Source organism: Bombina bombina, chromosome 1 (genome assembly GCF_027579735.1).
Source record: "Bombina bombina isolate aBomBom1 chromosome 1, aBomBom1.pri, whole genome shotgun sequence".
Taxonomy (NCBI): Eukaryota; Metazoa; Chordata; class Amphibia; order Anura; family Bombinatoridae; genus Bombina; species Bombina bombina.
In genome coordinates, this window is record NC_069499.1 from 551,257,081 (window position 1) to 551,284,260 (window position 27,180).

The following is a 27,180-nucleotide window of genomic DNA, read 5'->3' on the forward strand; positions in this document are numbered from 1 at the left end:
TTGTAAGGAGCTGTATGGCACACTGAGATGTATGAAGCTGTGTGACGTCACATAAAGTCCGTTACTGTCCGGTATGAAAATGTATCAGAGGAAGTTCATAGAATTAAATAAAACATAAGTTGCAATCAAAGTAATTTCTGAGAGACAAAGTCAATTTACAAAAGTTCAAAAGAAAACATGAAATTTGTAATTAGCCGTTACTTAAGGCATCCAAGGTAAATTACATTTGATACAGATACCGTAGTGGTAGTTGGTAGAATCCTCCTGTTGGAAATTAGATAGCAATTCCTGTAGAGATGTGGAGTTGAAATAACTTAATACTTCTTGGAATAGCAATTTTCAGGATGAATGAGACTAGTTGTTATTAGTCCCTTTGTGAGACCAAACTGCAGCTGGTATTTGTAAATCCAAATGTTAAAGTAGTAGAAGTAAATCTTCTTATGATAAGTATATAGCTTATAAGAAACAGAGCACTGGTTTCAGCAAACAATACTCAACAACTAAGCACTTGTTTGGGGCGGGGTGATGCCTTAAGTACAGGTGAGGAAGGTGAGTTGAGGCAAAAAGTAAAAGCAGGACTGGAATCCTTACAGTGACTCTCTATTACCACAGTACTTATTCAAAACATAAAAAACCTGGAAGGGGTCTTATGTAAAAGCCAGAAGAGGAGGGTGAGCAGGATTGGTATTCTTGTGAAAGAGAGTAGACCCTGGCTTTACATGTGAGGTGGTTAGAGGAAAATCCTGCATTTTAATGACTAAACATAAGATAGCTGATATGGAGGGTAATTAAGTCAGTAAAAAATTAGTGAGTACGAGAAAGTGTCTTATACGGTGCCACAAAGGAAGTGTTAAGTCCGTGAAATGGAAATATTCAATACAAAAACAAAAAAAGACAGAATAGTGGTTTGACAAACCGTATGGTCTGGCACTCAATGGCAATCCCAGTCCTTCTAGCCTATCCCAACCTTCTTATCCTGTAGGGATCTTTGGTATAAATGGGGTGTGATGGAAGATGTACACTTTTTAGTATCCTGGGGGTTCGTAGGACACTCTGCCAGAGCCCAAACTTTGCTCATATGCTCTGAAGGGATCTCCTTGTGGTATCTCAACCTACCCTTGGCGGCCAAGGCTTTGTCAGCATATTGATTTCTCTGATTTCCAGATGCTTGGTAATAACCCCTGCCTTCTACATTTTCAGTGGTCAAAAGGGGGAAAATCCGAGGAGCAGGGCTGTCCATATTCATGAGATAGGGTAAGACCGGGACCGGTGCGCCAGCAGTGTCCCTTTTCTGCTTCTCGCTATGTTGGGTCAGAATGGGGCCGAGGTTGTGCTTGTGAACAGTCTCATCACCGTTGGCTGTCAGATGCTTCAATAGGATGTCGCTGTGATGTATGCAAAGTTCCCATTCGGCATGAGAATTTTGTATATGCGCCTGGGCTCTTAGTGGTGTGAGACCTGTTCTCTGAAGCGCTGTCTCCATTATTAAAGAGCTGTTATGATGATCTTGCTGCGAGTAGTGCTGTTTAGCTGATCAAGCGATATGTGAATATCCTGGAGGTAGGAGCAGTCTGAGCAGATCATGTTTTAAAGTCTCATAGTGGTGGTACAGTAACTGCGTCATCTTACATTCCCACCTGTCCAGGGCCTCCATTTCCTGAGCCATTGTTAAGCTATTCGTAAGTGTTGACACTCGGGTTCAGATTAGATGGTTCTCAATTGTTGAAGTGACACAGACTCTGATATAATAATTGCAAACTACCTTGTAGCTCAAAATCTGGTAAGGGATGTATGTAGGAGCTCCATATATGCGGTAACCTCAAGGTGGGCAAAATCTCTAGGCGCCAGACAATTGTAGGGCCACGTGGCTTTCCAAGGAGTATAGGTCAGGATTACTGTCAGGGATCAGCTCTGAAACTTTGTCAGGATAAAGCTATAGATATACTCTTCTGAATAAGGGTAAATATCTGAAAAATTATGTTAAAACATTTTATAATACATGTGTGAGATCAGGAGCTTCATTTAGACACGTCCTGCTGCTTCGATGGTTGGCTCCGCCCCCTGAATAATATGTTATATGTTACTTCTGGGATTGCTAGCACTGTTTAGAACGCATCAGAACTTTTGTGTAGCACCTCAATTTTATTTTATATTTTGGATGTATATGTTAGTGCTCGACAAATCTGTTTAAAAGTTAAGAGCCTGTAAGAATATTTTGGAGCCAGACAGTGGTATTTGTATATAGATATATGGAGATGAACCCAAAAATTTAGGAGCCAGGGACTGAATTCTAGGAGCCAGTGGCTCCATGGGTTTGTCAGGGACCATAATGTTCCGTTACTGTTTTTCTACCTGGTTGTATCTAGTTTGGATGGCAGTGACTAATTTTCTTCTTTGACCATAACTTGCATTCCAAATCTTCTGTCTTTCGTGTTACTTGTTATTTTTATTATAAAACTTTAATATAAGTTTAGACAATTACTTAAAAAATAGATATGTACAGTATTTACAAAATGATTTGTACAGTCAGATTATAAGATTGTAAAGGTATTTTAATTTAGCAAAAGGGGCAATTTTTTTTTTCTTTTCAAAGTTGACTAATTACTAACTTAACCCCTTCGCTACCAGGAATTTAAGAGAAAAACTTGGCTAAAATACTGGAGAATTTTCAACATTTTTTTCAATTAAACAGAAATAGAGCCTTGTTTTTGGTTTTTAAAACCTATCAAGACACACTATATATATATATATATATATATATATATATATATATATATATATATATATATATATATATATTAGGTAAAAGGCGGAAAAGTGACGTTTCAGGGACACACTCCCCTTCCTCCTTCCTCAGAGTGTGTCCCTGAAACGTCACTTTGTTCAATTAAAGTACACTTTGGAAAGACCAGTGAGTGCCGCCTTTTACCTATTATATTTATCCGTTGGCACCCTGGCAGTTGCTATTGTGGCGAGAGTGCTCTTTTTTTGGATATATATATATATAGTTTAATGTAGACAACCCAAGGTATTGATCTAGACCCATTTTGGTATATTTCATGCCACCATTCCACCTCCAAATGTGATCATATACAAAAACAACTTTTTCTCAAACTTTGGGTTTCTCACTTAAATTATTAACATACCATTTGTGCAGTCATGGCCCAAATGATTTTAAAGGCTTTTCTGGGATTCTCATTGTTTAGAAATAGCAGACATCTATTGCTTTGCCATTATTTTATGGTAGTTAGAAGTATGCTAATTGCAGCTGCTCACAACACTTCTATTATTCATAGCAGTGAAGGGGTTAATCGGGTAGCTTATTGTATTAATAAAACCCACACCATAAACGTTTAACAGATGCTTCAAGTCCTTAAAACCATGAGAACTGACTGGTGAATCCTCAAGCTGGCATTATACACCTGACCAATTCCTTAAGTCATATAATGGCAAACATTTTCTACAGCTTTAAACACTCTTTTTAGTCTAACTGTCTTTTACTTCTAAACAGCAGAAATATAACTAGGGGTAGTGTGAAAAGAAAATACTCTTTAGATGCTTTTAAGAGAAGCTTGCTCATCAGTCTGCATAATCATACTTACACTATGTTATTAGTGCCATTAATTAATATGCATAGACAGCACATTATCTGGTAAACCTTCAAATTGCCTGTATAATAAGCCATGGATTGAATGGTTTAAACCTACTTTGCTCGTAAACCCATGGATTAGTGCAGGCAAATACTGGCTGTCATTGTTGGAATATTTTTCTGTTTCTTACAGATGTCCAATGTGAGATTTGTTAAAGGAGCCCTGATGTAATTTTATGTAGAGTTTTTTAAATAAGTATCAGTATAGTCTACATTCTAATTCAGAACTGACAAAGTTATATTCTCTTTTTAGGAGCCAGGAAACAGTATGTAGAATGTTTTAAAAAGTAAATTCCTTCTTTTTTTCAAACTCTTTTCTAAATCATTTTGAAAATAAATATACTAGAAGACAAATGACACAAAAAATTATAAAATATATAATTTAGATGTAAGATTTTCCTCTACATAGTTTAATATGTATGTGTCTATAATGGGACCCCGTCAGAAGAATGGGTATGTTAGACACATGCACAGAGAAAAAAATCATTGTTTTGGATTAATTATGATGATGTGAGTATTAAAATTCTATTTATTGGCTACTATGGATTTTAGACAATCCTCTAATTGGTTTATTCTTTTCTCAGGTTCACGCAAATGCCAGACGTCCATAGCCGTTTCTTTAGCTGTTTGGCTTATTATACTTTTGATTCAAAAAGCTTACTTAGAGGCGGAAAAGTCTCTCCCAAAAAACGCATTACAGCCCATTCTATTAAATCAGTTTTCCAATTCCTGGGCGTTCAAGAATAAGGCTTCTGTTGAACAAATTTGCAAGGCTGCAACATGGTCATATTTACATACCTCTACAAAATTATACCACTTTGATGTGTTTTTTCTTTTTTTCTTTTGCTTCTTCTGAAGTGTCTGTGTCTGGAAATTAGGTGCTTTTGTTTCAAAAACAATTTTTGGGCCCGCAGACTACACAGTTTGGATATTAGTTCCTAGGAGTAATGACTTTTGGACTCTCACCACCATATGAAAGAATTATGCTATATGTTCTTTCTCTTTCATCTCAATATACTTCCGAGTAAAAAGGCAAGCTTTATCACAACAAGTGAATGGGTCTACTGCAACTACCTCATTTTTCCCTGTAAAAGGAGGTTTATTCTGTCCAGTCAAGTTTTGCTTTAAAAAAACGTTTTCTTTATCCATAGCCCCCCCATGATTCCCATGTAGGTGCTAGCAGTTTTTCTGGCAGGTGTCACAACATTTACATTATATTTATTTATATTATATTTATATTTATAATATTTTGCCTCAAAGTTTTGTCCAGATATAAAGTAAAATAAATGCTTAATTGTTCACCTTTTCTACTACATCTGTGCATTCTGTGTACTGATATGCTAAAGTTGATTTCATCCGTGCATTCTATTTATTTAACTAAGTTGTTATTTTAAAGCTTGGTGCCTGTGGTAATGACACTAAAATCTAGTTAGGTGCAGAATGACGTATGTTGGCAGCAAGCTTTATTTCTGTAGGTTTTATTGACTCGTGGAAAAAGATGTGTCAGTTCAAAGAATGTCAGCACTATTTTGTATGTGGGGGATGCACTGAGAGCTTAAGAACCAATTTCTCGCATATGTGTAACATTCTGATTACAGAGATACCATCTTTTAAATTAGAAAAAAACAAGTATATTTTAAATTGTAGCCTCTTATGATTATATATGCTTATTTTATTATTGTCTCTTTATTTCATAATGTAATACAGGACAACATGGTTACAAACAAACACATATTTCATGTACACACTGGTGCTTTTACTATTATCTGCAGAAATACATGATGCTTTATTAGAAATAATCCAAATTTGTTCAAAATCTACGAGACAGCCCATAAATTATAAAAAAAAAAAAAAAAACATTTTTTTTTATTTTATATATTGGCCCTCACTGGTAATGCTTACCAGTGAGAACCCATCCAGAACTGCCCATATTTTTTACTCTATTGATCTTTTTTTATGGTTCTAGCATTTTTACACAGCTGAGGGGGTTGACACAGCACATACTTCATGGAGTGTATGCCTTTACTTTGTTTCTTCCATTTGGTTCTGACTATGCTCTGTTGATCTTTTTCATGGTTATAGCATTTTCCCACAGCTTTTGGTTGACTAGGTGCACATACACCACGGGAAGGATTTTTCTACACTATCCCTGGACTGTCAGCTCCAAGACTGCTATTATCATCAATTCTGTTTTGATCTTGTATTTTTCAAGGAGTTGTGGTCTCTTTAGTAGTCCTCCCTTTTCATAAATGTTTTAGAGCAGTGTTTCTGGCTAGACATTTTGAACTTCTTATATCATTTATCAGAGTGTTTACAGCAGGCTTGCAATTATTATTATTATTATTATTATTATTATTATTATCATCATCATCATTTTATTTGTAGAGCTCCAATTCCTCAGTGCTATAAATGTAGAGTTGCAGTTTTTAGATCATCTTACCTGACCGTGATCTACAGGACAGCTAAGGGTATAAAGGGGAATGACAAAAGAAGCGAGGAAATTAGGTAAGAAAAGGCTAGCGTACATTGTATTAAGTGTTTTAAGTTGTGCTTGAAACTTTGCAAGCTAGTGGAGATTCTTGTAGAGTGAGGCGGAGAGTTCCACAAAATATGAGCCATTTTTGAGAAATCCTGTAGTCAGTAATGTGTGGAGGTAACTAGAGGAGAGAAGGTGGTCATGAGCAGTGCAAAAGCGACTTGAGGGAGACAAGGTCAGAGATATAGGGGAGCGGTGTTACTGAGGGCCTTGAATGCTTGTGTCGGGAGTTTGTGTTTTATTCTAGAGGCTAGTGGAAGCCAGTGAAGAGATTGGCAGTGAGGTGCAGCAGATGAGAAGCCTGGCAGGGGTTTTCATTATGGATTGTAAAGGAAATAGATGGTAGCTAATATTAAGATACCTGTTCTGAGGGAAACATTGAAGATATGTATGAGGATTGGAGTAAGAGTAGGAAAGAAATTTAGAAGTTATGAAGTGATTAAATCGAATTGAGGGGACAGGTAGTGAGAGGTTGTAGGATAAAATAGGTGCAGAAAGTTCATCCTCCGTAACAAGGCTAAAGAGCAGAATTTGTGGTTGCCGAGGGTGTTGTATGTTTTAAACAGTTGAGGGGGCTGGAGATTGGTAGTGTGTTAAGAGAGATTATATAATTTCTGATGGAGTCTATTTTGTTGTTGAAGTGGCTGGCAAAATCTTGGATTCAGAGAAAAGTATTAATAGGAGGTGGTGGTTGAGAACGGAATTGAAAGTGGAAAATAGACATATTGGGTTTGAAGAAAATGTAGAGATAAGGGTACAGAAGTTATCCTGCTTAGAGAGGCTACTAGCATAATAGTAGACGTTCAAGATGAACTTGTAGTGAAGAAAGTCAGCTGAACAGCAGTGCAGGAACATCTGCATAGGTATCATGTGCGAGGAGAGTATGCCAGGGCAGAGCATGAGTGCATGGTTTGTGAGCTATGGTAGGAGGGTCCAAGATAGATTGGTCAGGGCAGAAGAAGGAGAAGATGAAAGAGAGCAGAGGTTTGAGAGAAGTTGCAAGTCTAGTGATTTAATGCTTGTATGAAATATGGTGGGAGAATGGCAGGGAGTGCTGTGATGTTGTGAATGAGGAGATGATGGCCAGAAAGACGAAAAGTGTGAAGCAGTATATCGAAAGCTGAAAATCATATCAAGGGAGTATCCATCTATGTGAGGAAATTTTTTTTTGCTCCAGGAACAATGGGATGGTCAACAAGGAGGTTGAAATCACTGTGAATGAGGGAAGGGGTGTATGAGTAGAGGAAATAAGTAGCCAGTTAGAAAATGATAAAAAAAAATAAAAAAAATGCAGTTGTATCTCACTTATGAAATTAGGGACATTAAACCCCGAATTTTTTTCCCCATTATTTAGATAGAGGATACAATTTTGTAAAAAGTTTCCAATTGACTTCTATTTTCAAATTTGCTTTGTTCTCATGTTATTCTTTGTTGAAGGGATACCTAGGTAGGTAGCGTGCACATGCCTAAAGCACTACATGACAGCAAATAGTGCTGCCATCTAGTGCTCATGCTAATGTACAACAGTGTTGCAAAACTGCTGCCATATAGTACTGCAGACACATGCACACTCATAAGCTTACTTTACTGTTTTACAGCAAAGGATAACAAGAAAACAAATAAAATTTGGTAACAGAAGTAAATTTGAAAGTTGTTAAAAATTGTATGTTCTATCTTAATCAAGAAAAAAAAATGAATTGGGTTTTATGAATGTGAGCACATGGTAATGCTAACTGCGATTTGTGAGAAGCTGTAGGCATCCTCAGGTGGACAGAAATACATTTCTGGCTTACTTTTGCAATTTTATTTCACAAGCCATTTGAAACTCCCATGTAGGTCCAGGGCAACCTGGAACTTTCCTGACAATTAGGGGTTCTGCAAACAGTAGAAAATGCAAGGGATTCCCATGTCCCTGCCGTGGATTCAGTGATATGTGCTTATAGGTTCAGACTAGATTGTATTAGACCTGTTGTGGTGATATTTTATCACTGGAATATTCACCTTGCTGTTATTAAAATCCCCCCCCCCCCCCCCCCCAGATACACCATTGTCTCTAAGTGTTTCCCATTATCCTTTGACTGGCATGTGATAGGCCAGACCCTTTTGAATTAAGAATAAAATTGGGAAACACTCTCTCTTCCTCTTTTTCTATTATCCTGTTCCTGCTGAAAATATGGCTGATGTTGGACAAATTGAAGAATTTGGCTAAGTATATTCCTTGGATACAATTATGTGATTATTTTAGCAGTTTTGCACAAATTGAGGTTGTGGTAGTTGCCCTGTAATAATTATTTGGACTGTTTTGATGTAAAATATATGTGTATATATATCTGTAAATATAGTACTAAATAATCCCAGCCAATGAGTCTTAGAAATTTCTAACACTCATTGGCTGGGATTATTTAGTACTATATTATTATTGAGTCAGGGACCAGACTCTATCCCGTACCTGAGCATTTTACATTTATTAGGTGGTGCGGTCACTGTTTGAGTATTATATCTGTAAATATATTCAACTTAGTGTAACATATGTATTGGTTCCTATTAAAACTCTTTGCAAAAAATATGGACAAACCTGTTATTATTTGACAACTTAGTTGTAATGGTTTAGTGGTTATATATAAAAATCCAGATATGTTTAAAAGCCACACCTGTGATTGAATATATTAAGTGGGACAAACAGGAAGAGATGTTTCTGGCTGCTAAATGATTCAGCTATCCCTGAAGTACATTCCCTGTGATGTCTTTTTTACCTGTTCCAGTACGGAGGTCCAATATTCCCATCAATACAAGTCTATTTTATTTTGAGGATTATGAACTCACTTCTCATTTTTACTTGCTTGAATGAAAATAAAGAAATTTACAGTCGCTCTAAGTCTGTGTTCATGTCTTGTGTTTAACAACAATAATATCTTTTTACGATGCATGAATGTGTTACTTTTTTCTTTGCAATAACTTATATGTACTGTACACTTTATCATAATGCATAGAGGGACAGTTTATAAATGTGAAAAATGTTTTTTTTCATGTAAATTATAAAAAGTAGGTATAACAGGCCATGCTATGTCATCTAATAAAAACATGAAACCCAAGAATTATTAAAACAAAGAAAACACTTCCTTTTGTGAACTATGACCCATTAGTTCCTAAATGATCTCCATTCAAATGACAAACATTCAACAATAAAAAAATGAAATATCAGGAATTTAAATCACTAAAACTGCCACTACCTAAATATGACATGCACAGAGGGGGATACCCTACTTCAGTTATGGGTTCTTAGGTCTCTGTGGTTCATTTACATATTTTATAAAAAGAAGATAAAGACTGCTAGCACCTTGTAAAACTAATCAGTATATGTTTTTTCTTTATTGTTACTTCAATTATTTTTTCAGTTTTTTGTTTTTTTTAAATTGCAAAGAATATCTGTCAAAATGTATGATTTCATAAATATTTTCCTATCGACTGGTTTTCTTAAATCTTCAGATACACATATAGGTGGCAATAAGTGCCATAGTGATTTTGTTTGGTGTTCCACAAGTGAAAGTTTCAGACCTGTGCCATGCTATTTCACAGATTATGATATATGGTGATATCAAATTGCTATTAACTAGGGAAAATAATTGTGAGGCATCTTGTGCTGTGCTTGTTGTCCATGGTATGATTTCATAAATCTTCCTCTCTTTACAGCTTCTTGAGCCCATATGTCACCAGCTCTTTGAGCTTTACCGTAGCTCTGAGATTCGACTTAAAAGATTTACCATGCAATTTTTGCCTGAGCTGATGAGCGTTTATCTGCGTCTCACTGCCAGCCGCGACCGGCAAAGCAATGGGTGCATTGAGGCACTTCTTTTGGGAATTTACAATTTGGTAAGTATCTACTTTTATAAAAAAAAAATTATGCCGTAGGAACTTTAATACTTTTTCAACATTTTTTTAAAGGGTCATTAATATTAATATCACCATCTAAAAATGTTTGTAAAAAGCAGTTTTAAATCATCTTAAATGACCATTTTTCAAGATTTTGAAAATGTATCTCTGATTAATGAGAAACATAAAAAATACATTTATTTCATGCAAATAAAAAAACTGTATACAAGATAATATAAACTCAGGAAAATTTTTAAAAGTAGTAAATTGAAAAAAGTTACACTTAAACTTAAAATTACTTTCTTTAGTATTGATGAAAAAAGCAACTGTATATCAAGACATCAATCCCTTTTAAACATGGTTAATTTCTTTCATAAAGGTGATCAGAGTCCACGATGCATTACTCCTGGGAATTATACTCCTCGCCACTAGGTGATTTATCAAGCCCTTCTCCTCCTTTGACTGCAGGTTCACACAAGAGAACCTGCAGTCAGGATTTATCAAGCAGTGGTCATCAGACCGCTGTTTCCCTACCCTGTTCTTCACCTCTTAGGTGGAGAATTTCAATCTCAATGGTCTTGTCTGACTGGAGAGATTGACAGCTCCTGTCCTCGCTTTATTGACTGTGCGCGGGCAAGGGTTGCACACGAGCGCTCTCGTGCAATGTTAAATTCCCGGCAGCACATTGCTGCCCGCCAGAGGAGAGCTCGGACGGACAGGGGAGAATATGTACACCTCTGTCTGCCAAGGATTGATAAACAGAGCTCTAGGAGGTGGCAAAGATCCCAAAGCTCCCAGAGCCCTTAAAACCCCTCCCACCTTACTGGAAATTAGTCTTGTCTTTGCCTTCATAAGTGGAAGGTGAAGATGGAGGGTGGTATAGGTTTTTGTGAGAAGGATGCTCAGACCGATTTGAGGTCCAGTTTTCCCCTCAGAGAGCCTCAGAGAGCGATGTCTTTGGAGTATGGGTAGTGGCCCAAGAACACCCTATGGAATATAGTCACAGGTCTGCCACAGGTATCTCAGGAGACCGGTCCCTGGTCTCCTCTTGTTGGTTCTATGTTATACTCTTTGGGGTCAATTTATCAAGCTCCTTACGGAGCTTGATGCCCCGTGTTTACGGCAAGCCTTCAGGCTCGCCGGAAACAGAAGTTATGAAGCAGCGGTCTAAAGACTGCTGCTCCATAACCTGTCCGCCTGCTCTGAGGCGGCGGACAGAAATCAACCTGATCGGGTTGATTGACACCTTCTGCTAGCGCAAATCTGCAGGGGGCAGTATTGCACCAGCAGTTCACAAGGACTGCTGGTGCAATGATAAATGCTGACAGCATTTATTGATGTGCAGTAGACATGATATGCTACATTGCATCATGTCTGCTTGCACATTAGCAAATTGACCCCTATATATTTAGACCCTTTGCTGTCAGTTAGATCACTGGATTGGCTATCTACTGGAAGCAGTTTTTGCTGCTTACGGTAAATCCTGTAGTATGGGTGCCTTTCATGCAAGTGTTGTGGAGGTTGTAAAAAAAACTACTAATCGTCCTATGTATTTGGAATAGTTATATGTGTTGTCCCTTACAGATTACTTGTGGAATCCACAGCTTGGGTATTAGTTTCCAGGAGTAATGGATCGTGGACTCTTACCACCTTTATGAAAGAAAATATAATTTATGCTTACCTGATGATAAATTATTTTCCTTAATGGCTGTGAGAGTCCATGAGCCCCCTCCCAATTTTTTCCTATTGTGATTTTTTTTCTTTTCTGGTGGCAGTTTGAGTATGCTTCTCTCTTTTTCCTGTTCCTGTGCTCTTATTTTCTTTTCCTACCTTCTTCTTTTCAAGCTTGGCTATACGTCAAACTAGTTTCCATTAAGGTGGGATGGGTTTTAAGAGCTCTGGGAATTTTGGGATATTTGCCTCCTCCTTGTAGCCAGGATTAACATTCCCAGAAGTAATGGATCCTGGACTCTCACCACCATGAAATAAATTAATTTATCAAGTAAGCATAAATTATTTTTCTTTCCTAAGATATAGTGAGTCCACGGATCATCTTAATTACTGTTGGGATAGCACTCCTGTCCCGCAGGAGGCGGCAAAGAGCACCACAGCAAAGCTGTTAAATACCACCCCCTTACCCATAACCCCCAGTCATTCTCTTTGCCTACGCAAAGAGTTGGTAATGTTTTTAGGTGTCTGTAGATTCTTCAATCAAGAGTTTATTATTTTTAAAGCAGAGCTGTTTGTTCTGTTTTTTTTACTGGGGTCTAGCTGTGTTCCACATCAGTTTCTTCAGTAGAGCTGTGGTGGCTTTTGAGCACTTGAAAACTGGTTGGATTTTTAATTACACCGTGCCTTTCATGTTTAGTGCTGCCCTACCCTGAATGCCTGATTAACTTTAGTCAGTCCTTCATTTGTTCCACGGGTCTATGGAGGGAGGAAGCCTTGCTATATCTGTGAGCTGCCTTGCTGCCGGGCAGATGTGACTCGGGTAAGTGCCGTTTCTTTTTATTTCTTTATTAAAAGAGTTTGGCACTTTGATGGGTACAGGGACTGTTAAACCAATGTGGGTTTATATTTGGGCACTGTATGACACTCAGGAGAGACTCTGTGTGTTTTTTTAAAACGTTTTTATTTTTTTCACTGTAATGGAAACCGGTCTTTTAACCACGCCCACGAAGGGGCAGGGCTTAGTCTGTCGGTTTTCATTGCTTTCAAAGACTGGTGGGTCCGGATTGTCAAAATTTTCTGGCTTCAGGGGGTCAGGTATGCACTTCAGCAGGGTCTGTTGAGGTAAGGAGGCTGCCTGAAGGTGTTTTTTAGTTTTTAAAGCAATCATATTTTTTGCAGTAAAAAAGTTGCAGTTTAAAATTTAAAGTGACAGTAATGTTTTTTTTGTTTTTTGTTTTTTTTAAGCCAATTTGATTTGTTTTTGGTAAAGATGGAAGAAGCTCTGCAAGATGTTACATGCAGCTTGTATTTTGATTCTAATGTGGAACCTCCAATGCCTTTTTGTGCCTCATGTATTGAGAGGACCTTACAGTGCAGGGAAAATATTTTTCCTGAGCCATCATTAGCTGGGGTGGATGCTGTTCAGGGGTCTCCTGTTCAGACTATGCCGCAGCTTTCTCCTCATGTGTCCCTTCATTCTGTGTCATCTCATGCAGTGCCCAGTGTTTCTACTTCAGTTGGAGCTTCCTTGCAGGACATTTCTACCCAGATATCCTCTGCGGTAACTAATGCCCTGGCGGCTTTTCCTGCATTTCAGGGAAAGCGTAAAAAGGAGATATAAGGAATCAGTTGTCAAGGTATCTGAATCAAGTATGGCTATGCTGAATGTTTCTTCCCATAGGTCTGAGGGGGAGAATTCTTCCATAGCGTCTGAGGGGGAAATTTCAGATTCAGAGAGTATGGTTGTTTCTTCTGATTTTGAAGCAGTGATTTTTAGATTTATGCTTGAACACCTCAGTGCGCTTCTTAAAGAGGTTTTGGCTACTTTGGAGGATTCTGATACTACGTTAGTAGTTATTCCAAAGAAATCTAATAAACTTAACAAGTATTTTGATGTTCCCTCAAAGGTGGAGGTTTTTCCTGTTCCTGACCGTGCTTCTGAGATTATTGCACGGGAGTGGGAGAAGCCAGGGGTTCCTTTTTCCCCTTCTCCTATTTTTAAGAAAATGTTTCCAATTGCTGATTCTGTTAGGGAGTCTTGGCAGATAGTCCCCAAGGTGGAGGGAGCGATTTCCACCTTGCTAAGAGGACCACTATTCCCATTGAGGATAGCTGTTCCTTTAAAGATACTATGGATAAGAAGTTGGAAGCGTTGCTTAAAAGGATTTATGTTCACCAGGGTCTGGAATGGCAGCCTGCGGTGTGTATTGCTACGGTTACCAATGCGGCAGCATATTGGTTTGATGCTTTGTCTGATTCTATTCAGACGTATGCGCCTCTGGAGGAGATCCAAGATATGATTAGGGCTCTTAGGTTAGCTAATTAATTTACCACGGATGCCTCTTTACAGGTCATCAGGTTGGGAGCAAAAATGTCTGGTTTTGCTGTTTTGGCTTGCAGGGCCTTATAGTTGAAGTCCTGGTCTGCGAATGTGTCGTCAAAATCTAAGCTTTTGTCTATTCCTTACAAGGTTAAAACTTTGTTTGGGCCAGGATTAGCTGAAATTATTTATGTTATTATGGGAGGTAAGGGTCATTCTCTCCCTCAAGATAAGATAAATAAGACCAAGGGTCGCCAGAATAATTTTCGTTCTTTTTGAAACTTTTCAGGCAAACCTTCCCCTTTCTCTGCTAAGCAGGAACATTCCAAGTCCTCCTGGAAGTCCAATCAGGCCTGGAACAAGGGGAAGCAGTCTAAGAAGCCTGTCTTTGACTCAATGTCAGCATGAGGAGTCTGCTCTCGGTCTGAGAGCGGATCCTGTGGGGGGCAGACTTTCCCTGTTCGCTCAGGCTTGGGTTTGGAATGTTTCTGATCCCTGGGCAGTGGACGTAGTGTCCCATGGGTACAAATTGGAGTTCAAAAGTTTTCCTCCCAGGGGCAGGTTCCATCTTTCAAGGTTATCTGTAAACCAGATAAAAAGAGAGGCATTTTTAAAATGTGTTCAGGATCTGTCCAACCTGGGAGTAATAGTTCCTGTTCCAATACAGGAACAAGGTCTGGGTTTTTATTCCAATCTGTTCGATGTTCCCAAAAAAGAGGGAACTTTCCGACCAATTCTAGATCTCAAGAGTGTAAACAAATTCCTCAGAGATCTGTCTTTCAAGATGGACACTATTCGCTACATCCTTCCTCTGGTTCAGGAAGGTCAGTTCATGACTACTGTGGATTTAAAGGATGCGTATCTACATATTCCCATCCACAAAGATTATCACAAGTTTCTGAGGTTTGCGTTCCTAGACAAACATTTTCAATTTGTGACCCTTCCTTTTGGTCTGGCAACGGCTCCCAGAATTTTCTCAAAGGTCCTGGGAGCATTGTTGGCAGTTCTCCGATTGCGGGGTGTTGCAGTAGCGCCTTATCTGGACGACATTCTGGTCCAGGCGTCATCTTTTCAACAAGCAAACTCCCACACAGAGTTGTTGTTGTCTTTTCTGCGCTCCCACGGTTGGAAGGTGAATTTAGGAAAAAGTTTCTTGGTTCTATCTACAAGGGTGGTATTCTTGGGAACCATTATCGATTTGACGAGAGATGAAAATTTTTCTGACAGAAGCCAGAAGAACAAAGATCTTCAATTCTTGTCTTGCCCTTCAATCCTCTCCTCTGCCGTCAGTGGCTCAGTGTATGGAGGTAATCGGTCTGATGGTGTCAACTATGGACATCATTCCGTTTGCTCAGTTCCATCTCAGGCCTTTGCAGTTATGCATGCTCAGTCAATGGAACGGGGATTATGCGGATCTGTCTCCGTGAATTGTTCTGGATCAGGTGACAAGAGATTCTCTTCTGTGGTGGTTGTCTCAGGAACATCTCACTCAAGGAACTTGCTTTCGCAGGCCTTCCTGGGTGATTGTGACCATGGATGCCAGCCTGCTGGGATGGAGAGCTGTCTGGGGCTCGTTAAAGGCTCAGGGTCTATGGACTCGGGAGGAAGCGTTTCTTCCCATAAACATCTTAGAGCTGAGGGCAATCTTCAATCCTCTTCTGGCATGGCCTCAGTTAGCTTCAACCCAGTTTTTTCAGGTTTCAGTTTGACAATATAGCGTCAGTGCCTTATATCAATCATCAGGGAGGAACTCGGAGTTCATTAGCCATGACAGAGGTAGCCAGGATTATTCAGTGGGCAGAGACCCACAATTGCTGTCTGTCTGCAATCCACATTCCAGGGGTGGACAACTGGGAGGCGGATTTTCTGTGCAGACAGACGTTTCATCGTGGGGAGTGGTTACTTCACCTGGAGGTGTTTGCCAACTTCGCAAGTGGGGGCAGCCAGAGTTGGATCTCATGGCATGCCAAACTTCCGAGGTACGGGTCGAGGTCGAGAGTTCCTCGGGCTGTGCTAATAGATGCACTGGCAATTCCTTGGGACTTCAGACTAGCGTATGTGTTTCCTCCGTTTGCTCTTCTTCCACGAGTCATTACTCGAATCAGACAGGAGAGGGCATCAGTGATTCTCATTGCTCCGGCATGGCCTTGCAGACTCTGGTATGCCTATACGGTGGAGATGTAATGTCTTCCATCTTGGAGTCTTCCGTTAAGGAAGGACCTTCTACTTCAGGGGCCCTTCCTTCATCCAAATCTCTTTTCTCTGAAGTTGACTGCTTGGAGATTGAACGCTTGATTCTATCTAAGCGTGGGTTTTCAGAGGCGGTCATTGAGACTATGATTCAGGCTCGCAAGCCTGTTACTAGAAAGATTTACTATAAGATATGGCGTAAATATCTTTATTGGTGTGAATCCAAAGGCTACTTTTGAAGTAGAGTTAGGATTCCTAGGATTTTGTCTTTTCTCCAGGAGGGTGGAGAAGGGTTTAGCTGCAAGTTCCCTGAATGGTCAAATTTCTGCTTTATCTATTTTGTTGCACAAGTGTTTGGCAGATGTGCAGTCTTTTTGTCAGGCCCTGGTTAGAATCCGGTCTACGTTTTAAGTTTTCTACTCCTCCATGGAGTCTTAATTTGGTTTTTAGAGTTCTTCAACGGGCTCCGTTTGAGCCTATGCATTCTTTGGATATTAAAATGTTAACCTGGAAGGTTTTGTTTTTGGTTGCTATCTCTTTGGCTAGAAGAGTTTCAGAGCTCTTAGCACTGTAGTGTGAATCTCCTTACCTTATTTTGATAAAGTGGTACTGCGTACTGCCTTAGATTTCCTTCCAAAAGTGGTTTCGGATAGGAATATTAATCAAGAAATTGTTGTTCCTTCTTTGTGTCCTAATCCTCCTTCTCAGAAGGAGCGTTATTTGCACAACCTGGATGTGGTTCGTGCGTTGAAATATTATTTACAGGCGACTAAGAATTTTTGCCAGTCTTCTTCTTTGTTTGTTGTGTTTTCTGGAAAAGCAAGGGTCAGAAAGCTACGGCTACTTCTTTCTTTTTGGCTCAGGAGTGTTATTCATTTGGCATATGAGGCTGCTGGATAGCAGCCTCCTAAGAAAATCACGGCTCATTCCACAAGGGCTGTTTCCTCATCTTGGGCCTTAAAAATGAAGCTTCTGTGGAACAGATTTGCAAAGCTGTCACTTGGTCATCTTTACACACTTTTTCTAAATTTTATAAGTTTGATACTTTTGCTTCAGCTGAGGCTTCTTTTGGGAGAAAGGTTCTTCAAGCAGTGGTGCCTTCTGTTTAAGGTTACCTGTCTTGTCCCTCCCTAACCATATGTGTCCTATGGCTTGAGTATTGGTTCCCAACAGTAATTAAGATGATCCGTGGACTCACTATATCTTAGGAAAGAAAACATAATTTATGCTTACCTGATAAATTTATTTATTTCCGGATATAGTGAGTCCACGGCCTGCCCTTATTTTCAGACAGTTTATTTTTTATGTAAACCTCTGCACCTTTTTGTCACTTCCTTTCTTCTGGTAGAATGACTGGAGGTTATGGGTAATGGGGTGGTATTTAACAGTTTTGCTGTGATGCTCTTTTCCGCCTCCTGCTGGACATGAGTGATATCCCAACAGTAATTAAGATGATCCGTGGACTCACTATATCCGGAAAGAAAGAAATTTATTAGGTAAGCATAAATTATGTTTTTTTGTTACCCAGATACTGTGGTTGGAATCTTCTTCTTCTATTAGCATTACTAGTGACATCCCCCAGACATTTAGGCAGCAGAGAATATAAATCCATCCCTAATTATAGGTGTTTTAGATGAAAGGACTCTTCTCAGATAATTCATTAAGTGTGAGGTCTGAGCTCAGTTATATATACTTTGCAGACAAATTTAGTTTAATTTGATGAAAAATATTATGTTAAGCAATGATATGGATGTGACAGTCCCAATGGGCTCATTCTTTCTCTCTCTCTGTCTCTCTATCTCTCTTACAGGAAATTGCAGACAAAGATGGAAACAATAAGATTTTATCGTTTACTATTCCTTCATTGTCCAAGCCTTCAATCTATCACGAGGTTAGTCAAGGAAAAATAAATATCAGTCATTATATATATATATATATATATATATATATATATATATATATATATATATATATATATATTCTTCTACATGCTAATATAAAAACAAAAACAATGGAAACATACAGGCGTGATTTGGTGGCATCCAACAAATCAGTTCTTCCGCAGACCATCTTTACTCTCAGGTGACTTGAAACTGAACTTTGTCTTTCCTTCAGTCTCTTATGCCTCAACATCTGTGCAGAACCAGAAAAAATGTTTGGTCCAGAAGACCGTGTTACCTTTTGGTCAAACAAAGCAAAGGATAATACATCAAAAAATATAATTATAACTTCTTATTGAAGAGAAAATAATAAAATAAATCAAATGAGTGGTAAACAAAAGTGATAAATAAAAAAGGATGTTATATTTTGTACAGAATTTGAAACACTGTTACATGAGTTGTGTAGAAAAAAATGATATAAAACATACAAAAAGTGCAAAACAATACATATAACTATACAACATAAATAACCCAATTAAAATGATATCGTACTGCTATAAGAATTATTTATAATTGCTATTATTTCTTGGGTTCTCACTCTGGTGGGAGTTCCTGGGACCTTGCTGTCTAACAACTGGTTATATACCTTTTAGATTTGAATTCTTACAGGATTGTGAGACTAACTGACCATTAGCATATCTCAAGTAAGTTTGGCTTCCTTTCTGGCATATTAAAATATATACATTATCAAAACCTATGTGAATATAGAATTTTGCAGTGCTAACAAATAACAATAATATATTTTATTATACATAGTAAACCATTTCTTACATCAATATGGATAGTACAATGCATTGTCAAGGCATATCATCTAAAAGAGCAGTGTTATCAGTGGGGCTAAGGGCTCATTTTTGAAGGACAGATTAAATTATCTTCTGTCACAATAAATATATATGACTTTATATATGTATATTTCTTTTTTCTTGTCATTTTCCTAATTAATATTTGTTTTGTTTTGCACTGCTCACATTGGTGGTTATTATCTAGGGTCAGCACAGATAACTAGAACTTGATTCCAAAATACAGACATTTCTATATCTTGGTTCTTATCTGTAGATAACATCAAGATCCCTTTCCTTCTTATCCATCTTGTTCCTAACATTTATTAAGAAAGGAGGGGGGGTCAGTAAGGGTAGCCACTATTGGTTAGTATTATATATGAGCCAAAATCTAGACATTTCTGTAGGCCAAGGAGTGATACCTATAAATATTTTACATTCCTTTGGAAAGCTCATGAGCCTCTGGCATTCCTGCTTTGGGCTATCCTACTAAGGTTTGATACGTTGTTCCAAAGCAAGACTTGCAAAGAATGTTTATTCTAATTTGACTGTTTCCAGCCTAATTAAAAAAGAGTGCACAAAACTCCCCCCGTTTCTTTCATAAGATATGGTGAGTCCACAACGTCGTCATTTACTGTTGGGAATATCACTCCTGGCCAGCAGGAGGAGGCAAAGAGCACCACAGCCAAACTGGTAAGTATCACTTTCCTTACCACAACCTCCAGTCATTCTCTTTGCCTTGGTGCATGGTGGAGGTGAAGTTTTGGTGTCCGGAGAAAATTCACTTCACTTCAAGCAAGTTTTAACCAGTTCAGAAAGCCAGAGTAGGTTTACTCTGTTTTTTCCCCTTTCTTTCTAATGACACAGTGAGTCCACAGATAATCTATAATTACTATTGGGAATATCACTCATGGCCAGCAGAAAGAGGCAAAGAGCACCACAGCAAAGCTGTTAAATATCACCTCCCTTCCCTCCAACCCCAGTCATTCTCTTTGCCTACGTTTAAGTGTCTGGAAGAAGATTCTTCAATCAAGATTTTATTATTTTTCATCAGTGCAAGTTTGTTCTGATTTTTCCTGGGGTTTAGCCGTAGCCCATGTCAGTCTCTTCAGTAGAGCAGTGGTGGCTTTTAAGCAATTGGGAACTTGTGGGTTATAATCCTCCCTGCGCCTCCCAAATAGTTATTGCTGCCCTAACCTGAAAGCCTGAGGGAGATCACTCAGTCTTTTTCTTTTTCCTCAGCTCCATGTGAGGAAGGATGTCTCTCATACTTAGTGAGCTGCCATGCTGCTTGGCAGATTACATAGAGGTAAGTGCTAAGTTTATTTTTCTAGGAAGCAATACAGAAAAATTATTGTCACTTTAACAGTTTTTCTGTTGGGGCATTTGACTCAATTTTCCTAATGTTGGTCATAGGACAATGAGAGGCAGTTGTGCAGGCACTGGGGGCGTGAGGAGAAAGGACTATAGACTTAGTTCTTTTTATTTGAAAGTTACGGTGGTTTTTACTTTCTGTAGCTTTTATTTTACAATAAATGATGGCCGGGAGGTTCTGGTGGTGACGCCCATGATGGGCGGGTCTGTGCTAGAAGCGGTAAAGTATTTGCACGCTTTTCCCTCCTTATTCAGTCCGGAGGTGTCCCTTCTAGTTACGGTTCCGCTTTTTATAGCTTAGCGGTTCCGGATACAGTGCGGAGCAGTTCTGTTTGAGTCTGGATATTCTGTTACTGAGGGAACGGTTCATTTCTCCGGTGGTCTGCAGGACAGTTAGGCACCTCAGCAGGCTGGCTGAGGTGTAGGGGCTGCCAGGGGCGTTATAAGACTTTTTTTTTTTTGTGACACGATAAAAAAGTTACCGTTTAAAATTTAAAGGGGCAGTACTGTTTTTTGTGTGACATGTTTAGTGACAAATAAAATTATTTTATTTTTCATTTGGCTAATTTTTGGGTAAAGATGGATCAAGAGGCCCTGCAGAATGTGACTTGTGCTTTATGTTTTAATGTTAATGTGGAACCACCAATCCCTTTCTGTTTCTCATGTATTAAGAGAAAATTGAATAACAGGGATAAACTTTTTGAATCTGAGCCAGCATTGTCTGAGGATGCTGTTCAGGGGTCTCCTGCAAATGTTCAAGATATGCTGCAGCTTTCTCCTCAAATGTACCAAATGTTATCGTCCACACATGCAGTGCCCTGCGCTTCCTCACAAACTCTGATTGGAGTTTCATTGCAAGACATCGCTACCCTTATGTCTTCTGCGGTAACTGATGCGCTGTCTGCTTTTCCCATGCTGCATGGAAAGCGCAAGAGGAAATCTAAGGGTTTAGGGAGTAAGGTTTCTGACACAGTCGTGGCTGTTCCGAATGTTCCTTCCCAGAAGTCTGAGGAGGAAGATACTTTGGTGGCATCTGAGGGTGAAATCTCAGATTCAGACAGTGTAACTCCTTCTTCTGATGCTGAAGTGGTATCATTTAGATTTAAGCTGGAGCACCTCCATTTTGTTACTTAAAGGGACATTATACATTAATTTTTTCTTTACATAAATGTTTTGTAGCTGATCTATTTATATAGCCCATAAAGTTCTTTTTTTTTTTTTTAAATGTATAGTTTTGCTTATTTTTAAATAACATTGGTCTGATTTTCAGACTCCTAAACAAGCCCCAAAGTTTTATGAGAATACCGTCCACTACCTTCTCCAGCTTGCTCCTGTTTGTGTAAAGGGTCTTTTCATATGCAAAAGAAGGGGGAGGGGGGAGTGTCTTATTTCTCACTTACAGTTGGCTTTCCTGCTACTTTTTCAACAGAGCTAAACTGAGAGCTTCTAAGTAAGTTTTTAAACAGTTTTATACTGGATTGTTATATCAGTATCTGTGCATCTTATTCTTTACAGTAGTGTCTATTACATGCAGTTATATGAAAATGAGTGTATACTGTCCCTTTAAGGAGGTTTTGGCCACATTGGATGACTCCGACACTACTGTCGTAGTCAATCCTAAGAAGTCTAGTAAACTTAACAAGTATTTTGATTTACCTTCCATGGTGGAGGTTTTCCCGGTACCAGATCGGGTCACAGAGATTATTGCTAGGGAATGGGAGAGACCGGGTATCCCTATTTCTCCATCCCCTATTTTTAAGAAGTTTCCTATTGTTGACTCCATCAAGGAGTCTTGGCAGACCGTCCCCAAGGTGGAAGGGGCAATTTTCACTTTGGCTAAGAGAACCACTATTCCCATAGAGGATAGTTGTTCCTTTAAGGATCCTATGGATAAGAAGTTGGAGGGGTTGCTCAAAAAGATGTATGTACACCAGGGTTTACAATAGCAACCTGCGGTGTGTATTGCTACCGTCACTAGTGCGGTGGCATACTGGTTTGATGCGTTGTCTGATTCTATTCAGACAGACACTCCCCTTGAAGAGATCCAGTATAGGATCAAGGCCCTTAAGTTGGCCAATTCTTTTATTACGGATGCTTCCCTACAGGTTATCAAGCTGGGAGCAAAGATTTCTGGTTTTGCCATACTGGCCCGCAGAGCCTTATGGTTGAAATCCTGGTCTGCAGATGTTTCCTCTAAGTCTAAGCTTTTGGCGATTCCCTACAAGGGTAAGACCTTGTTTGGGCCGGGCTTGGCTGAAATTATTTCTGACGATACGGGGGGAAAGGGTAATTTCCTCCCTCAGGATAAGCGTAATAAGCAGAAGGGACGTCAGAGTAATTTTCGTTCCTTTCGAAACTTCAAAGGTAAGCCTTCCTCTCCCTCTGCCAAGCAAGATCAGTCCAAACCTTCCTGGAGGACCAACCAGTCTTGGAACAAGGGGAAGCAATCTAAGAAGCCCGTTAATGATTCAAAGTCAGCATGAAGGGTCTGCCCCCGATCCGGGACCGGATCTTGTGGGGGGCAGACTTTCCTTCTTCGCTCAGGCCTGGGTTCGGGATATTCCGGATCCCTGAGCGGTGGACATCGTGTCTCAGGGATACAAACTGGAGTTAAAGACCTTTCCTCCCAGGGGCAGGTTTCTGCTCTCAAGATTATCTGTAGACCAGATAAAAAGAGAGGCGTTCTTACACTGTGTTCGAGACTTTTCCGACCTGGGAGTGATAGTTCCTGTTCCAATGCAGGAACAGGGTCTGGGATTCTACTCCAATCTGTTCGTGGTTTCCAAAAAAGAGGGACATTTCAGACCAATTTTAGACCTCAAAAGTCTAAACAAGTTCCTCAGAGTACCGTCCTTCAAGATGGAAACTATTCGTTCCATTCTTCCTTTGGTTCAAGAGGGTCAATGCATGTCAACAGTAGATTTAAAGGATGTGTTACCTGCATGTTCCTATCCACAGGGATCATCACAAGTTTTTGTGGTTTGCTTTTCTAGACAAACACTTCCAGTTCATGGCTCTTCCATTCGGCCTTGCCACAGCTTCCAGAATTTTTTCAAAGGTCCTGGGATCCCTGTTGGCGGTGCTCCAGTTGCGGGGCATTGCAGAGGCGCCTAATCTGGACGATATTCTGGTTCAGGCGCCATCCTTTCAACAAGCGAACTCCCACACAAAGATGTTGTTATCCTTTCTGCATTCTTACGAATGGAAGGTGACATTAGGAAAGAGTTCCTTAATTCCAGCTACAAGGGTAGTGTTCTTGGGAATCATAATAGATTCCCTATCAAATCAAAGATCTTCGACTCTTTTTGTCTGGCCCTTCAGTCCTCTCCTCGGCCGTCAGTGGCTCAATGTATGGAGGTGATCGGTCTGATGGTAGCTGCGATGGACATCATTCCGTTTGCCCTTTTCCACCTCAGACCTCTGCAGTTATGCAGGCTCAGGCAATAGAACTGGGATTATGTGAATCTGTCTCTGCGATTTCTTCTGGATTAGGCGACAAGTGACTCTTCCTCGCAGACCCACCTGGGTGATTGTAACAATGGTCACCAGCCTGCTGGGATGGGGAGCAGTCTGGGGCTCTCTAAAGGCTATGGAGACGTGGACTCGGGAGGGATCTGTTCTCCCCATAAATATCCTAGAACTGAGGGCAGTCTACAATGCTCTTCTGGCCTGGCCTCAGTCAGCCCGGTTTATCAGGTTCCAATCAGACAACATAACTTAATTGGCTTACATTAACCATCAGGGAGGAACTCGGAGTTCAGTGGCAATGACAGAGGTAGCCAAGATTATTCAGTGGGCAGAGACCCACAACTGCGGTCTATCTGCGATCCACATTCCAGGAGGGGACAATTGGGAAGCAGATTTTCTGAGCAGACAGACTTTTCACCCGTGGGAGTGTGAACTTCATCCGGAAGTGTTTTCAAACTTCATTTTCAAATGGGGACAGCCGGAGCTGGATCTCATGGCATATCAACAGAATGTCAAGCTTCCGAGGTACGGGTCAAGGTCAAGGGATCCTCAGGTGGTACTGATAGATATTAAGTTGTTATCTTGGAAAGTTTTGTTTCTTGTTACAATTTCTTCTGCTCATAGAGTCACAGAACTCTCGGCATTGCAGTGGGAATCACCTTACCTTATTTTTCATTCTGATAAGGTAGTTCTGCGTACTAAAATGGTTTCGGATAGGAACATTAATTGAGAAATTGTTGTTCCTTCTTTATGTCCTAACCCTTCTTCTCATAAGGAGCGTCTGCTGCACAACCTAGATGTAGTGCGTGCGTTGAAATACTATTTGCAGGCAACTAAGGATTTTCGCCAGTCTTCGGCTCTGTTTGTTGTTTTCTCTGGGAAACGTAAGGGTCAGAAAGCTACGGCTGCTTCTCTTTCTTTTGTGGCTGAAGAGTTTAATTCGCTTGGCCTATGAAACTGCTGGACAGCAGCCTCCTGAGAGAGTCACGGCTCATTCTACAAGGGCTATTTCCTCTTCCTGGGCATTTTAAAATGAAGCTTCTGTGGAACAGATTTTCAAGGCTGCAACTTGGTCCTCTCTACACACTTTTTCCAAATTCTATAAATTTTATACTTTCGCTTCGGCTGAGGCTTCTTTTGGGAGAAAGGTTCTTCAAGCAGTGGTGCTTTCTGTTTATGTTCCCTGTCTTGTCCCTCCCTTATCATCTGTGTCCTCTAGCTTGGGTATTGATTCCCAATAGTAATTATAGATGATCCGTGGACTCACCGTGTCATTAGAAAGAAAACAAACTTTATGTTTACCTGATAAATTTATTTATTTCTTGACACAGTGAGTCCACAGCCCGCCCTGTTTATTTAGACAGGTTTTTGTCGTATTATAAACTTTAGGCACCTCTGCACCTTGTTGCTTACTTTCTCTACTTTTACTTCGGTCGAATGACTGGGGTTGGAGAGAAGGGAGGTGATATTTAACAGCTTTGCTGTGGTGCTCTTTGCCTCCTCCTGCTGGCCACAAGTGATATTCCCAATAGTAATTATAGATGATCCATGGACTCAGTGTTAATAAATAAATAAATTTATCAGGTAAGCATAAATTTTGTTTTTTCAAGGAATGAGTCTAGCCGTATTCCACATTAATCTCTGCAGTAGGGTAGTGGTGGCTTTAAAGCAGTTAGGAACTTGTAAGGTGGGCCTTGCTGCATTTTCCTAACATATTTGCTTCCCGGGTACAGAAAGCCAGACTAGGTTTACTCTGTTCTTTCTTTTTTATACAGGTCTCTTTGAGGAGTGGCGTCCTCTCATACCATGTAAACTGTCGTCCTGCTGGACGGCCAGACTGCAGGTAAGTGCCTTTTGTCTTCTACGTATGGGAGACTGTGCACTTAATGAGGTTTAAAAGATCTGCAACATTTTTCTGGGACTTGCATATCTTTTATAGGGATATTTTTAGGCAGAGAGCAGGCACTGCTGTGTGAATGGAGACTGTGGCTTTTTTTTTTTTTACTTAAACTGGTTATAAAGTGTTTCCCCTGTATTTTAGTGTGGGCTGTTTATCCTTTTATTTGTTACTCTCATGGCTCATAAATTTTATTTTTTCTTCTTAAATGGAAAGAGTCCACAGCAGCATTCATTACTTTTGGGAAATAAGAACCTGGCAACCAGGAGGAGGCAAAGACACCCCAGCCAAAGGCTTAAATACTCCTTACACTCCCCTCATCCCCTAGTCATTCATTGCCTTTCGTCTCAGGAGGTTGGCAGAGACGTGTCAGTATTTTTTAATTTTTGTTTTTGTCTCTTATGGAGGTTAGTACTCTTCAGCATGGGACGGGAGTTTTTAGTAGTCCAGTTAGTCTCTCAGTGAGTCCGGAGATGCAGGAAGTTTCTTTCTGCAAAACCATCCCGACTCAGATTAACAGCTCCTCAAGCAATCGGCGTTGTCGAACTTCGCTTCGCTGCCTGCTTTCTTCTCTCAAGTCCATGGCGGAGGCGATGCTACTATTCGTCACACTTGAAAGGCTGTGTTCCTGTTCCACAGCGTTTATTCCGGTAATATCGTTTCATTTTACTTTATGCAATGTACTGTAATGTGATGTTTCCCGTGTGGCTAAAGCTCCTCGCGGGTTTAACTTTTAACAATGGGTCTCAGTGAGTCTCTGTTTGATCTTGGAATCAAGGGTTAATATGTCCTGAGGGGGGTTATGGGACAGGGGGGTTTATAATCATGTTTATGTGATTCAACCTGCTTATGTGTGAGGTTATGGGCTCGTGGTTGGAACTTTGAGGCCTTTGGTAGTGACGTGGCCTTTGGCTGTACGCACTTTTTGGACTATACGGTTCACCCATTTCCGCATTCCCGACCGTGTGGCGTCTGAGATTTAATCTAGTCCGCGTGGGTCTGGTCATAGGAGGTGGTGAGTGCCCCAGCCAATTGGTGGTGTCAGGTGCCGTTTTGTTGTTACTGAGTAGTCCATATTACTATCCCTTCCTAAAGCTATGGGGGATTCTGATGCTGAGCCTCTGATCATTTCAGATTCAGTTATGGAGGATTCTGATACCGACACAATTATAATATCCGATTCAGATTCGGTGTCAGGTGACGAATCCGATTTAGCCTTGTTGACTTCTGTCAACCATTCTTGTTCCATTTGCCATGTGGGAGCACCCGGTTCCTCGGGGAATCAGGGGTCTGCTGAGCCATCCGCCTCTGGGGGTCCTGTCTCCCAAAGAGCGAGTTCCCTACATGCGGTTAATCCAGTTTATAGTTCCTCCATGCGGGGTGGTGTGTTCCCCCCAGCGATGGCTCGTCTACACAGTCCAGACGTTTCTTTAAGAATGTGCTCGTGCCCTGTTGTCCCGGGTATTCCACCTTGGGGTGGGCCTCC

General features: G+C 40.1%; 1 protein-coding gene across 1 annotated transcript in view; it reads left to right on the top strand.

The window, feature by feature from the left end:
- The window catches only part of HYCC2 (hyccin PI4KA lipid kinase complex subunit 2), a 346,768-nt gene that overhangs the window by 212,955 nt on the left and 106,633 nt on the right, over positions 1-27,180 (top strand). The window contains exons 5-6 of the mRNA XM_053713298.1: positions 9,876-10,055; positions 18,047-18,127. Of these exons, the coding sequence (XP_053569273.1) occupies positions 9,876-10,055; positions 18,047-18,127 (261 nt within the window). The remainder of the gene's footprint in view (positions 1-9,875; positions 10,056-18,046; positions 18,128-27,180) is intronic.